The sequence below is a fragment of the Erigeron canadensis genome, chromosome 1, assembly GCF_010389155.1.
Source record: "Erigeron canadensis isolate Cc75 chromosome 1, C_canadensis_v1, whole genome shotgun sequence".
NCBI lineage: Eukaryota > Viridiplantae > Streptophyta > Magnoliopsida > Asterales > Asteraceae > Erigeron > Erigeron canadensis.
The window spans coordinates 8,770,953-8,787,143 of NC_057761.1; the positions used below are offsets into that span (position 1 = coordinate 8,770,953).

General features: G+C 34.4%; 1 protein-coding gene across 1 annotated transcript; it reads left to right on the forward strand.

Annotated features, from left to right (window-relative positions):
• Positions 1-8,752: 8,752 nt before the first annotated feature.
• LOC122579328 (transcription factor bHLH121) lies at positions 8,753-15,619 on the forward strand. The gene is made up of 5 exons (XM_043751485.1): positions 8,753-8,938; positions 10,152-10,255; positions 10,492-10,619; positions 13,421-13,900; positions 15,279-15,619. Exons 1-5 carry the CDS (start codon positions 8,823-8,825, stop codon positions 15,429-15,431), a joined length of 981 nt encoding a protein of 326 aa, XP_043607420.1. The 5' UTR covers positions 8,753-8,822; the 3' UTR covers positions 15,432-15,619.
• Positions 15,620-16,191: the final 572 nt, after the last annotated feature.

A 16,191-nucleotide genomic window follows, 5' to 3' on the forward strand; every position in this document is an offset into this window, starting at 1 on the left:
AGCTGTGTCATTGCAAATTGACCCAGCTTCCCAAGAGAAACCTAAAGATTCATCATCAAGTAAAGACAATATTACTCTGGACCAGTTTATGCTCAAGAAGAGGACAAATGAAGAAGAAGGTCCTAGTGGAGTGAGGATGTCTGAACAAGATAGATTAGATTGGGAGTTGGTTGCAGAAAAAGCTCTTGAATTATGTGTCACAGTTGAGGAAGCACACAAGATGGTGGTGGAAGATAGACTGGAAAGGGAAAGGAAGGCTAAAATTGCAAATGAAACTGAAAATGATCCACAAATTGCACAAGCTATGCAAGAAGCTTACCAGAAGGAAGTTGATGAAGATAAAGATTTAAAAATTGACTCTGGCAAGCCAACTTCAAAGAAAAGAAAGTCTGTGGTGGTTCATACCAAGCCTTCAGAGAAAGTTAAAGATGTAAAGCAAAGTGCCATTGCTCATGACCAGTGGGAAGCTCATCACAAGACAAGAATTATTGAAAGAATCCATAAAAGAAAATATCCTAAACAGATCACTGGTGTACAACTAAAGAGAAAAAGAGGACAAGCTGAACCAAGTATCAGGATCATAAGAGTTGGTTTTGAAATAAATAGTGAAACTTGTGATCTAGGTAAGCTGTATGAACTTGGTTACACTGAATGGTTGAACTGCACAACATCATAATAAGGTCACCAGGATTCCATTAACAGACCGCTCTTGAAGCCTTGGAGAAGAAGTTTGACATCATCAGAAAGTTCAATATTGATGTATCTGGGTTGCCAAGACCTGACACTTATGATGTAATTGGAGAAGATGAGACAGTTGAGCCCTTGAGAAACAAGAGAAGAAGAGTTGCTGTACCTAAAGCTCCTGAAGGTGATCATGCAGATTTTATCAAAAATCTAAATCCTTCAGAGTTTCTCGGTCAGCTATCACCAGATGCACTTGACAAGCTGCTTGAACATCTCAATCTATCTCTACCTGCTGGTGTGGAAAATCCAAGAAGTGGTTTGTTCATTGAAAGTCCTGAGCATGGAATGTACTTTGTGAATGCAAGAGGTAAGCTGGTCTTCCAAAGAACTGCTGAACTAAAGAAGGTACCTCATATGCATATCTTTTCTCTTTATAGATTTTTTCAAGCTTTTACTGAGAAAGGGAATGGTTATGAACAGTTTGTGATTAATGAAGGCCTTGATAGAAAATTAGATGTAACCATTGCCCCATCCTTTGAAGTGAAACATGAAGCAGTAGAGATGTTGGGAAATTAAATGTATAGTTCAACAAGCAATGAAATTTCTCAAATGTATTTCGTGTTTATCAATTAAAAGCAGTTTCCGTTTCATATCAGATTGAAAAGAACCCAAAAGATTCAAAGGGTCATAGTTTATTTGTTTATGTTTATTTGACTCTTTGCAAGCTGATAGTTAGAAAAAGTGTATTAGGTTTTGTCATCATCAAATAGGGGGAGATCGTTGAGTCCCAATGTAATTGTAAATTCAATGATGACAAATCTGATGTATAAACACTTAGTAATCTTTGAGCTCTTGTAATCTGATCTGGGTCAGTCTAAGCTCACACAACTTGCTATCTATCTATGACCCAGATCATGCTTCATATGTTGTAATTGTTATATATTATGGAAGCTAGTATCATTCAAGCTGCATCAAAATGTAATAGCATTCAATCCAAGTCGAAGAGGAGGATTGAAGATAGAGGACTAGGCTGAGAGTGGAAGACAGCTTAGGACTAGCAGTCAGCTTGGAGATACTTGTGCAGATTGGTGCTTTGACAAACGACCCAATCTTTGCCTGACAATCAAGTGAAGATAACAACCTGAATTGAAGATAAAGACAAATGATGTGACTAGGATTATTCCTTGTATTCGGGTTAGTGGTTGCATTTATGTATGGGTGTCCATACAACGATTGGTTGAAAAGAGAATGTGCAGTGGTACATGGGGACCACATATACGATGAAAGAGCATGATCAAATATTCCTCTGTCACCCAACCAGAGTGATTTACGTGGTTAAATTGGACACTAAGTGATGTAGAGCCTTCGCCTATAAATGCTCCACTCCTTGACAAGCATAGGGTGACATTCCTGAGAATCATTCTTCACACAAGTTCTCTGCTCTTATACACAGCTTAGTCTGTAGAAGATCAGCTTTGGCTGAGTTTTCGTGAGTAGGAACTTATTGATTGTTGTTTGTCATTTCAAGGGTTGTTTAGATATCTGTAGGCTATCTTGTTTCCGCAACAACCCAGTAATTCTGTGTATAGATTATATCTTGAATAAAGAATTACATTTGAAAACCAATATGTGTCTAAGAATGTTTTATTTTCTGCTTTACTGTTTCATTGATTATGTTATTTAGTTTAAATATTTACATTCACTGAATCTTTAAACTATCTATAAAAGGGTGAAAAGATTGAGTAAAGTTGTATTCACCCCCCTCTACAACTGTTCTGTGTATAATATACTCTGTATATTGCTACACTGTGAGACGTGTCAATTACTATACGGATTCTCGCTCGCGCGATTCAACAATGATGATGGTAGCCACGACGGTATGGCGACAACGCCAGTGGTGGTGGTGTCGCGATGGTGAATATAAATTAGTTGATGTAAGATGGGTTAATATAGTTATTTAAGGGTGTAAAATGTATGTTGTAAGTTATTTTATTAAGGGTATTATAGGTAAATACGTGAAGATGTTTAAATTAGTGAATAAAAAATAAAGGTAATATATTCATTTCTAAGTCATAATTAGTTAAAAGGGGAGAGGTAATTTGTTTTATATAGAAGTATGAATATAAATATAGATTATACTCGTAACTTAAAAAAATTTAGTTGTAAACCATCTAGGCAGGCCAACAATAGTTTTCTTAGGCCAACTGTGATAACTTTTACAATATGCCCAAACAAATTGGACATATCAGTAGACCATCCCAACATGTTGAACTACCATACTAAACTCATTTTACCTCCAATCCAACATGTTGAAGTTCAGTTTGTCCATAATACATCATTATTCATATTAAATTAAAAACATATAATATTGCCAAATATATTATATTAAATTTGAAAACAATAATTATAATTATAAATATCAAACCATATAGTTTGACGGTTGTTATAATTAAAATAGTTGAAATGTTAATACTTTTATAGAGTATATTGAGGAAAAAAAATTAAAATAGTACTGAGTTTGAGTGTATGAATTTTTTCAGAAATGTTTGTATATTTTTATTTATGTAACACCATTGAATTTTTTTGACAAAAGTTGGAAAATACATAGTTGACTAGTTGTAGTGAAAAGCATATAAAAGTGTGATTAGTAGTATCTGTTTGTTATAGGTATAATTACTGCAAATTTTATTAACTAGGTAATTCGGATGCCCCGCAACGTAATTATTGTTTATTTAAGGTTTGTTATCTAAATGCATTACCATAAACACAACATTGTAAATGTGTTTATGTCCAAATTAATAACTGCGTAAAACATAATGTTTAAAAAAACCTTCTAAAGCAGAAATGAAATGCAAATATGTTTATTTAAGGGCAATAACATAACATATTCAAAAGTTGTCCACTCCATCTAAGACCATGTTTGTTATTATTTGGTATGTTAAGCGTATCTGATTTTTCAGCCTTTTTACATGGTATGGCACGTGACCACATAATGTTTACTCAAAAAAATCATGAAGGAAAAAGCATTAATAAAGAAACTTAAAAGTGAACATAAAATAAAAAATGAAACAAAAAAAATTCAAAAAGATGTATGTAAAACAAACTTCTACAAAAATTTTTGCTAGAAAAATATATCAAAATATATTTAAAAAAAATTATAAATAACAAAATGTTAAAAAATCAAAATATTACAAAATAAAAATTAAAAGAAAACATATATTAAAAAAAACCCAAAATTAAATTTTAGAAACAAAAACTTTTAAAAAAAATTTATCAAGGAAAAGGTTATGTTTAAACAAAAATATGTTATCTATATTAATTTTATATAAAATCAAAGAAAACAAAAAAACAAAAAGAAATATATGATGTGCGAAATCTAGCTTTAAATTTATAACACAATTTACCGAAAAATACTGATAACTACACACTCACAAGCAATGTACCTGATCGTATACAGTATAGTGAAAAATGGTAAGCTGAGATCGTTCGCAAGGACTTAAACAAGCATTTGTAAAAACGTTTAATGATTCAAGTAAAATGGGGGGTTTTGTGGCCGAGTTGCCACGATGCAAGTAGTTAGTTGAAAAGTAGTAATCCCAAAGGATTAATCGAAAAAGAGATTGTAGTTTAAAGCAAGAATTTAAAGGTCACCCATCTTGATTTCGCTTAACAGAATGTTAGGATTGCACTTTTGATGAAGTTCAGATTCAATTTGGTGATTCAATGACCGAGACTCAAATCTATTGCCAAACCCCGTACCCGTCAAGTTAACAACTTATTTCACTCTCTTGTAATAACTAGTTTCATTATTAAGACCGGTACCCCGAGACGCCTTTTTATAACTTCCCTAGTTAAAAACGTTTACCGTACCCGTCATAGTTAACAACTTATTTTGCCTATCGATTGTACCCAACCGTCAACCCGTTAATTCTTATCAACTATTGATTACCCTTTACCGTACCCGTCATAGAACCAATTGCTTCTGACTAAGCAATCAAAATAAATTATACCCAAATCCTAGTCGTCACTAAGCAATGAGCACAAATCATCCGCAATCAATAATTGAATAACAAAGAATTAATAGATTAAGTTCATGACAAAACGTTTAATCAAATCACTTGAATTAATAAATCTTGTGCAATCCCTACATAATGTCTCACTCCATCAAGATGGATGAAAAGGCGATTAGCCACTCATATTAGATATGAAATAACAAATCAAAACGAAAGAATCCATTGTTACCGAATACAAAGGATTGAAAAACGAATAACGAAATGATTCCGAACGAGTCTTTGATCCTCCACAATGATGAAAAATAAGATAAACCCTAGGAAAAGCTCTTAAAATCGTCTGAAAAGTGAAAGATGAATTTTTGGAATGTTTTTGCAGCTATTTATATGATTCAGAAAACTGGACAGATTTGGCGCCCAGGTGCGTCGCACCTCACTAAGTGCGTCGCACTTTCCTTTTGACTTTTATTGACTTTGACTTCGTTGACTGGCCTCTTGTCGCCTATAGAGAATGTGCGTCGCACTTTGACTGAACTGCAAAGCACTTGTTTCCATGACAAACAAAACGGCGACGCACTCTTAGGTTGACCAGCATTGACTTTTGACCAGTCTTGACTTTCTTCGATTCTTTACCTACGAGCCACATGAAACATCCGTAAACACCCATTTTGCTCCAGAAACTCTGTTTTCTGCAAAATATCGCTTTGGCACTTGTTTTCCACCTGAAACACTCACAAATACCATAAACGCACCAAATGTATACGAAAATGACTCGTAATCCTCACTAAATGACACTTTAAGCTATGGGAAATAGGCATAAAATACGACATATCAATATACATGTATCAATATGTTCTAATATAGAGTTTCAAGGTTATATATGAAAATTTTATTAAAGTATGTATATCAATATAGTTAGATATGAAATTTCAGGGTTATATATGAAAGTATTTTGGGTTAAAGTTGTAAATTTTGAAAAGAAATAATAAATTGAGCAAACGACACCCAAATCGTCCTTGTGGTTTACCCTTATAATCAAGTTTCATCCTTAACTATCTGAAATGACACTGGCCATCCTTTTGGGAAAGATAAGGATCAAGTTCAGTCCTTTATGCAAATGGACGTTTTCTCCAATTCGTCAACTCCCTCACGTGTTTTCCATGTGAGGGCATTTGTGTCTTTCCCACCTATAAAGGACCATTAGTGATCATTTTTTTTCCAGATTTTTGTGATCATTTTTTTTCCAGATTTTTGTTCTTTCTTCCTTCTTTGCCTTCTTTAAACATACATTGATAATATCAACCACCACCAAACACCCCGCCCTAACCACCACCGAACACACATATAAAAATTATATAAAATAATATATTAATATACATATATAACAATGCTACAAGTATTATATTTAACTTGATAGTAAAAGAATGGTAATACAACATCACCACAGTCGGCCACTTTGTAGTAATTTTCCGGCCAAAATCCGATTCAATCAAACCCAAACAATGAACTAAAAATCGGGCCAAAAGAAGAAAGTAATAGTCGACGGTGGTGGTGGGCTATAGAAGTTCATTATCAAACCCAAACAGTCGCCAAGAAACCCTAAATCATGATTTACGGCCAGAAACCCTAAATCTCAATTCCGGCCAGAAACCCTAAATCGCGATTCCGTCCAACCTTGCCCAGCCTAGTACATACATACATACATATATTCATCTAAAAAGTTTTTAATCAGCCACATACATACAAGTTCCAGCCACCACCGCAAACAACCGGCCACCACCATGAAGTTCTGTTCTGGCCACCACAAGATCCAGCCACCAACCGACCACCACCACAAACAACCTATCACTATCATCTGAATCTATCACTACCATCTGAATCTGGCCACCACGAGATCCAGCCACCATCGCAAACAACCTGTCACTACATCCAGATCTGGCCACCACGAGATCCAACCACCATTGCAAAATAACAGCTTGTGGTGGTGGTGGTTTACTAAGCTTCGACGGTGGTGGTTGTTGGGTGGGTTGTGTACTTATGTGGTTTCACTTTGATTTGCAATTTGGTATCATTCCTAACTTGTATATCATCTGCTCATCGATTCAAAATAAGTGAGAATCATCCCATATTTTCGTTCCCATAACTTTGTGCATATGTATGTGATATATATATATATATAAAAACTAAATATATAGAGGGAGTTTTGATTTTTAATTTTCATTTTGAAGGTTTTTGAGATTGAAAATATGATAGATATAGATGATTATCTATCAGAAGTCATGGTAGTCAATACCATGAATTGTGGTGTATATACCTGAATTGATATAGATATATATTATACATGAAATCATGAATTGATCATTTAATGTGTTTGTTTGTATAAGATGGTGTTTGTATGGTCTGCGATTTCTAAATCAATGATTTGTGTTTTAGTAGTGAATTTTTTAAGATCTATATCTGATAGTGCTTATATAGTGAAAAGATGTATAGTTTATATGTAAGTATAATTTTATAGTTGTAGGTAGAAAAGAAAGAAGAAAATAAAAAGCATCATTAATGGTCCTTACATGTAGGAAAAGACATAAATGCCCTCACGTGGATATCTGGTGCATAAATTAACGGATGAGAGAAAACGTCCGTTTGCATAAAGGACTGAATGTGATCTTTATCTTCCCCAGAAGGACTGCCAGTGTCATTTCAAATAGATAAGGATGAAACTTGATTATTAGGGTAAACCATAAGGACGATTTAGGCCGTTTCCTAAAAAACTTAAAGGGGAGGGGTTGAACCAAGGACCTCCTTGTATAAAAGTCAAGGTCTTTACCACTCAACCAATACTAAGCTTTTATTTATATTTTACATTTGTTTTATTTATGCCATAAATTCAGATAAAGACAAAAATTACTATTCACATTCAATTGCTTTATTATAGTAAGTAATGTGTTGAAAGAAGTACGTGTTTATAATAAAATAACGAGAACGGTACTCATGGCCGGCTCAATAGGTGTAGTAAGCTAAGCAGTGGCTTGAGGCCTTTATATTCTTATAAGCCCCCAAAATTTTTATTTCTTGGGCTTAGATAGTTTTAACTTATGTTTAGAGTTTTGGTTTATGAACCTTAAAATAAGGAGGTTTGTTACGAAAAAGATTTATTAAAGCGTTGATGTTGGTTTTAAAGTTATGGGACTTTTATATATAGTATGATGTGATTTATAAGCTATTTCTTTTAGTATATCCCTTAAATTTCTAATTAATTTTTATTATGATTGCTTTCGTTTTTTGATTTTGTTGAAAAATTTTGGATAAACATTTGTTTAATCTTGAAAAACTAGTTTGTAGAAGATTTAGGATATATAAAAAAATTTGTTTGATTGTTAATGTTGAATTGAATCCGTAACTTTAAATCTAATCATTCAAAAATGTTTAAAATTTAAGTTTTTTGGTCTGAATATAAGACAATTATGTTCTTTTTATAAACTAAAAAAGCTCCCAAAAAAATTTCAGTTTAAGGCCACCAAATATGTTAAGCCAGTACTGACGGTACCCGCGCGTTGCAACGGTGATGGAGGTGGTGGCGGTGGCGGTGATGTAATAGCGGAGTCGGCGATGGCGGTGACGGTGACGGGTGGTGACGGCGGTAGCAACAGTGGTGGCGACGGAGATTGGTGGTGGTATCGCCGGTGAATAGTGAAAGTTATTGATGTAACGTAGCTATGATATACAACATACATTAAAATCTGTTTATTGGTGAAACTTAAAATCAATATTGAGAAATTAACTTTAATTTTTAAAATTAAAAGTGAATTTGCTTTAATAAGTAAAATAGAAAGGGAATATCAAATAGAAAGCGTATAACATATTTTGAGAACACAATCGATGTGTTTTGATCTTGAGCATCTATCTTTTTTTTTTTTTTAAATAAAAATGAAAGGGAAAGTAATAAAGGGCCAAAAGGTGTTTGGGTGGGGAAAACCCGACCCGAATCCAAATTCTGTGGGTGTGTTATCTACAGTGTGCTTTTGTTCGGTTAGATTCTCTATCTATCAATCTATCTGTCTTTCGCTGGATCATCAGATAAATAACAGATAAACCCTAGAAATTATAACACTCTCAATTAATAATAAATAAATGGATAATCGATTGCCTCCTCCTCATCATCAAAATTCAAATTCAAATTCAAATTCAGATAAATATGAATTTGATGGTTCATCTCCAGCTTTTCAATTCAAGAACACTGATTCTAGGTATCAGTCACTGTTACTTCTATTTACAAATCTCTCTCTCTCTTTATATATATATATATATATATATATATATATCTGTGTGTGTTTATGTAGATATTGAAATTGTCAAGATATCTTGTTACCTGTTATTGTTCAGTTATGTAAAACAAAATACCTAATTATATCAGGAACTACTGATTTCAGCAGATAAGATAAAATGCCCAAATTACACATTTTTATATATTATGAAGAAATATGTGATACTCACTTTAGCAGTTGAAGTCTCCATGTCTCGATAAATTATTTACAACTTGTTTTAAAATCAGTTTTGCTGCAGCAGGGGAATGAAAACTAATACATAACTAGATTGTTTCAGACATCGGAGTAATATTTATGCCAACGTTGATTCGTTAAATGCGGTTTAGGAGAAAAGAGTATTATTCTTATGGAGAAAAAATAGTAGGAAAGGGTAGGATTGTTGTGCTGAAATGTAACAACCCGTCTCACATTGGTATGAGATTAAAAGTTTGAAGTCCTTATAAGCTCAAAATAGTGGGCTTCTAGTATCCTTATACCATGGGTTTTTGTTGAACCGAGAGGATATTCTAGTAGCTTTCAGACTTGGGGGCATTACATGAAATGTGTCTGATGCACCTTTTTTCATGTACCTTGATAAAGCGGTGTACATCAAACCGGAATAAAACGGTCAAACTGGGGCAGTCGGGTTGGTTTGGCTGGGTTGGATCCCAGTTAGACGGCTTAGGGATTTGAAAACCGGATTACTTGGTCCCGACTCCCGCCCGTGGTTTAAGCAAGGAAACCGGCCGGCAAAACTGGACCAGCCTGGGTTAATGCAATGTGTGCGTGCGTGTTATACATTTATACCTTGATAGATGTACTATAATTATATATGCATCTAAGTGTAAAAGAAGCTGCGTCCAACATGTGTCATCATCATAATTTATTTATTCTTCTAATCAATAACAAGGCTTTTCTCATGAATTGCGACTTTAAGTTCATTCTATTCAAGACTATGTTGATGGACAGATGTTAATTTAGTGTGAAAACTTTTTGAGGGAGGAAGGAGAAGGATATACAATTGCATGTTTGTTTTCCCAAATAGGAAATTTCTGTTACTTACGGATGATGTAGACGTTTGATTCAATTCAACAACCTACGTGCTTTTGTGTTTACTTACTTTTCTCGTCCCTAATTTGTTTGTTGTTTCTGAAAGGCCTGGGCCAGAACCAAAAGACAGAAAACTTCAAAAGGCTGACCGTGAGAAGTTAAGGAGAGATCGTCTAAATGAGCAGTTTACTGAATTGGGAAAGACACTTGGTATGCTAATGTATTTCTTGCATGCTACGCCTTTTAAGAATGGAAAAGCTCTATTGGGCTGTTACATAATGCAAAGCAAGTTTAATATACTGTTTTATCTATAATCTAGTTCATTTATATATCTAATGATGTGATCTCAAGTGCAAGTTCTGTAATGAAAAGAGATTGTTCTAACATTATTAATGTTTTTGGCTATATGGTAAGTTTCATGCTTAAAAGTAAAATACTTTTTGCAGATCCTGAGAGACCTAAATTTGACAAAGCAACTATACTTGGTGATACAATCCAGATACTAAATGATTTGACTGCTCAAGTCAGCAGACTTAAATCTGAGTACACAGCACTCACTGAAGAATCCCGTGAGGTAACTTTTTGTTTCACTAGGTTTAGGTTTAGTGTTTGTAGAGGTTGCAGTTTCAATCCGCTTAAGTATTAATGGGTTGATCTGGGCAATGTAAATCTTTTATTTAAAAGCCTGGGTCATGTAAATCTATCGGGTTAACTAAATAAGTAAATAGAAAATTTTAATCATATTCTACACACTACTTATTTAGTTAATACATGAAAAACGTTTCGGGTCAGCCCGACACGGGCTATTTTCCTGTGCTGACCTGCTACTCAACCTGCCTGACACCATCCCTGTTTTGCACACCTACTTGTGTGATATCCGTATTGGTGACATTAGGATGGCCCTGGTGTTTTTTTCAGCACATTTCATGTCTTATTTTGCATGATTCTTATTTGGTAAGAAATCCTTAGTTCCTTACGTCAAGTAAAACCAGCGAATTCATCATCTTTATGATGATTTCCTACCTAAAACACTCGTATGTGCAATTAAGATTCATTTTGAAGTATATACGATTGAAGGGCAAACTTGAATCAGTTAAACAATGTTCACAAATTTATGTTTCGTGATTCAAAATACATGTAACTTGGCATTTATCCTTCATTTTTTTAGGCTGACAGAATTTGCATGTGGGTTTGCAGTTAAAAAAAAATATAAGGTTTGGGTTTTTCAATCATATTAGTTTTCTGAGGTAACTACACTTTCAAAAGAAATCAAGAGTCAGGGTTTATAAACATCTCAACTGATTAGTATGACTATTTTGATCCATCTACTTATGACGTGCCAATTGAGTTATGTTATATCTTTAATGGGTTAGTTAGGTTTTTGATACCAAATGATACGAACCCATCCCATAATAGGCTCACATCAAGCCATAAGCTAGGTGTAGAATTCACTCCCAGAAGCTAGCTCAAAGGAAGAGGGGACACTTAGGCTTATAAACCACCAACCAATCCCATACCTAGCTGATGTGGGATCGTAACAGTTTTAGCTTAAGAAAACTTGTCTAAATTGGTAAATCAGATAGAAAACTATCCAAAATGTGTTTTTAATGCTTAGAATATTTCTAAATCAAAGTAAAAATACTAAGGTAATATATATTGTTTTTTAATGGTAATTGCTTAGAATACTAAGATAATTTACCTGCTTTATCTATTATAGTGACATACTACAAAAATTCTCAGTAATAGTACATACTGCATTTGTTGCATTTTGTTAACAATCATAGCTAGCAACATGAGCTTAAGCTATTGCTATAATGGGTAAAAAATGAAACTATATTGCTAACATAATAACCATATTACTATGATTGGTAGCATAATGCAAGTACGTGACCATAATGATAATTTTAGTGGTATGTAATTAAATTATTTTTTTTGAAAGACAAGTATCCACAAACATTCACCCAGATTAACAATATATTTCCCATGAGAATAGAATGACTAAGATAACAGTTGATGTTTATTCATAGCATAGTTGTCAAAAGCGATCGCCTGTTGCGCCTAGGCGCAAGGCGCTGGCGAGGCGGACCTCCGGCGCCTGGAACTCTAGGCCCAGTCGTCAATGAAAGAAGGCGGTCAACAACGGTCAACTGTGGTGGTGAGCGGCGGTCAAAATCGTCAAATGGGTCAAGATTCGACCAAATCATTAAAGATCCGGCCAAATCATGGCTAGATCTAATATTTCCTGCACATTTCCTTCAAAAATTGTCTTCGATTCTTCTTTTCTAGTTTTCCGGTGAAGTATTATTCCGGTTTCTGTAATAAAAGAAAGAATGTCTTTTTTTCTGAAACGGGGAGAGAGAGAGAGAAAGAGAAAGTGACAACTGAAGACTAAAAGTTGCTTTTTGAAAAGACCCTTTGTATTATAATACCACCAAAATGTTAAATTAAACAAGCCTACTTTTTACTACTAATTATTATGTTATTATATCTATTATATCTGTTTTTATTTATATCTGTAGTATAATAATTTCAAAAATATATTATATTTATAGTAGTCTAATATTTTCAATAATATATTATTTTTATATATAAAAATTCAATTCATGTTTTATGAATGACATTTGTTATCTTTTATTATAGTTTTTAATTATCTATAATTACATTTTATATTTCTTAATAATTTTCTGCGCCTTCTTTTTCCCGGGCGTGCGCTTTTTTTGCGCCTCTCGCCTTCGCCCCATTTGGGGTCTTTGCGCTTTAAGTTCGCCGTCGCTTTTGACAACTATGATTCATAGCAATAATGTTTTTTATTATTGGAAATAGAAACAGCTCTTATTTGTTACAGCAACTTAATTTAATTTTGATTTTTTGTTGTTAAATTGGTTTAGTTTTGGGCTTTTATTGCGTTTGAATTTCAGCAAATAGAAAATCTTTTCAACAAAAAGTAATAAGTGTTAAGGTTGCCAGGTTAGCAGTCTAATAAGCTGAAACATAGAAACAGCATAACCGGTAGACTGAAAAAGTCCAGCAAAAAGTCAAAATTAGTGTGCTTTTACAATCGGCCAAACAGGTCAAGTTGTTTGATCCATGCACTTCTGTTCGATTGTAATTTTAAATTAGTGGCATGTCAATTATGATTCCATGAATCAAATGATGTTAGTAATTGTCTAATATTTGATATAAAGATGATTTAGGAGGTTCGGTCTTCTATACATTAATAATACACTTCTGGTGACTTTTGATTCATTTGATTTTGACCTGATTCCTTATTACTTATTTTGTTCATTTTATCTTACCCGTTTGACCCATTAGATATAATACCATAATCTGTATTACAACTACTAAAACATTTTCATTTTCCTTAATTGGTAGCAGTTGACCCAAGAGAAGCATGACTTACGAGAAGAGAAAGCATCTCTTAAATCAGATATTGAAAACCTTAACCTTCAATATCAACAAAGGGCTCGGGCTATGTACCCATGGAGTCATATGGACCAGTCAGTTGTAATGCACCCCCCTTCATACACCTACCCGGTACCAATGCAAATGCCGATGCCACCTGGCACTATTCCAATGACACCTGGATCTATTCCAATGCATCCATCCATACCCCCATACCCTTTTTTTGGAAGCCAAAATCCTGGGGTTGTTTCCAATCCTTGTTCGACTTTCTTTCCGTCCATGCAATACGTGTCTCCAGTTGTGCAGCCAACTACTAGGTCCCACGTCTCCAGCAGACAAGGTTCTAGAAGCAGATCATCGGAGCAAGGAGAGAGTGCAACTGGAAAAGATGGGGATTCTAATGATGTTGCTACCGAACTAGAGCTCAAGACACCGGGATCTACGGGAGATCAGGTTAGCTGTTGCACTTTTTTAAAAGCATTACTGATAAGTTTAGTTTTGCGCTGTTAAACCAGTGGTTGCAAAATGGATCTGTCAAGCGGGTTGGGTATTGAGTCAAAGTAGATAATGTTATCGCGGCTTTGGTAATAAGACAAAATGAATAATGTTTTTGCACTGGTTGGCATGGTTGTAAATCTCGGTTATCTCGGCCGATATATCTCCGATATATCAATTATCGGTGGTCTACCATATATTCCCGATATATCCATGATAAATCCGATATATCCCCGATATATCTTCGATATATCGCTTATCGGTGGTCTACCGAGATGATACCAAAAAGCGATATTTACAACCTTGTTGGTCGGGTTAGGTTGACTTAAAACCCCATTACTTACCAAAATTTACAGTTTTGTAGATAATATAGCGGACTTTGGGCGATTTTCCTCTTCTAGATCCATGCCCTTTAAAGCTACTTTTACAATTTTTATATACCCTTTTAACCCATTAGAGATATAACATAATCTAAATTGCCGCCACTACTTTTTAGAGACTTTGACCTTTCAAACAATTACTTTGTCTTCCATTACAAAGCCACCGTTGTTAATGAGAAATTACAACAGATAAAGGAAAGACAGAAAGAAAGAAAGGATACCCATTTTGGACTAAAGTTGCAATGTAATGGCTGTTTTTTGCACTTCAGTTTCCAGTGTTCTTTTGAACTCTGAAGTAGTTTATATTCCTAAGCATCTATGTGAAAATGATGGCTTTGTATGCAACATGAGACCAAACACTACCTATGGAAATAGTCAATCTCTTTAGAGAGTCCGAAATTACATGTTGATCTTTGACCGTAGTTAATGTTTGGAAAAAGTTAGTATATGTCTCCAGCAGCAGTCATAGTTAAACAAACTTTTCAAATTGCATAAAAAGCCGAAAGATAACAGTGAATGCTTAACGTTAATAGTACTAAGTAATCATATATAGAAGAAAGAAGCATTACAGCTGGGAGATGGGGATATTTGTTAGCTATTCTTACCTAATTGAAGCTTGTTTTTCTATCTGTTCTGATCCTTTTGGGCATGTATCTTGTTTCTTTACAAACAAGGTACAAGGCACAATGGTTCAAAATTGTAAGCACTTTTAAGTTATAGGAAATCATTAGTTATTCTGTTTCCAAATAACTTATTAACATACTTAAGAAAATGCAAGAATGAAACACTTTCAGTGAGGGAAATAAATGGGAGAAGTATAACCTTGTCCATAAAAGTTTGCAGCAAACACAATATAATGTTAGTTACCTCCTTTCAAATCACACTTCTACTATGTAATTTCATATATTTTTTATTTCACCTAAACCAGATAGTAAAATGATGAAATGATGCTGCAGGATGGTTCACCGGGTCAATCAAAGTCAAAGAAATTGCATAGGATTGAGAATAGCATTTCAGATGAGAACTCCCCAAGTGGGTGTTCGTCATCTCGAACTGTACAAGCTAGCTCATCAAATAGTGTCATTGGCGGCATCAATGCCGATCGTTAAGGTCAAATATCAATTTCTAACTTCTCACAACGAAAGCACAGTACTACAAATTGCTTTTATCCCATAAACACCGATGCTGGTCTATCTCACGTCAGCTGTTGTATGTAATTATTGTTTTACTAAAAGATTATTTACTACATTAACAGGGGTATCCTTTTTTACCCAAAAAAGATTACTGTATTGGCGTCCCTTGATATTTTCGAGCCATGTAACTTGCTTTTCTAGAATACCTTTTTTTTTCTAACACCACCATGCTTTCATGGTTTCAGCTCCGAGGGGAGAAACCTATATGGATGATTTGTTGTTAAAAGCAGTTTCTTGGCTAAAAATTCCTCGTTGGAGTTAGATTTTTAGATTGTCTGAATAGTCAGGAGTATATATGTGTCACAACTCACAAGCCTATCCATACAAGGGGGGAGTCAGGAGTGAATATGGTGTTCTCACTCACCCAAGTGTGGGTGGGGTTTTTCATCTAACTTAGATGTGTAATAACATTATATTCACTTTTTTTTATACGAATATGGTATCCATGCAATGCGGCGGCAGTGGTGGGGAAGGCGGTCTTGTGTTGTCGGTGATAGTACTATTGGTGGTGGTGGTGGTGGTGGCGGTGGCAGTGGTAGTGGTGTAGTTTGATGTAATTGTGATGGTGATTTTTTTTAGTTAATAAGGGCTTAAATGGTTAATTATTAAAATGAAGGTTTAGAGTGTAAATAAATTAATTAAGGATAAATTTGGTTTTTTATAAAAACTTTTTCCA

Excerpts from the sequence above, each read along its gene's own strand:
- LOC122579328 (XM_043751485.1), top strand. The coding sequence starts at position 8,823 with ATGGATAATCGATTGCCTCCTCCTCATCATCAAAATTCAAATTCAAAT. Across the intron at positions 10,256-10,491 it reads TGAATTGGGAAAGACACTTG|ATCCTGAGAGACCTAAATTT; the intron begins GTATGCTAATGT and ends TACTTTTTGCAG. Across the intron at positions 13,901-15,278 it reads CGGGATCTACGGGAGATCAG|GATGGTTCACCGGGTCAATC; the intron begins GTTAGCTGTTGC and ends ATGATGCTGCAG.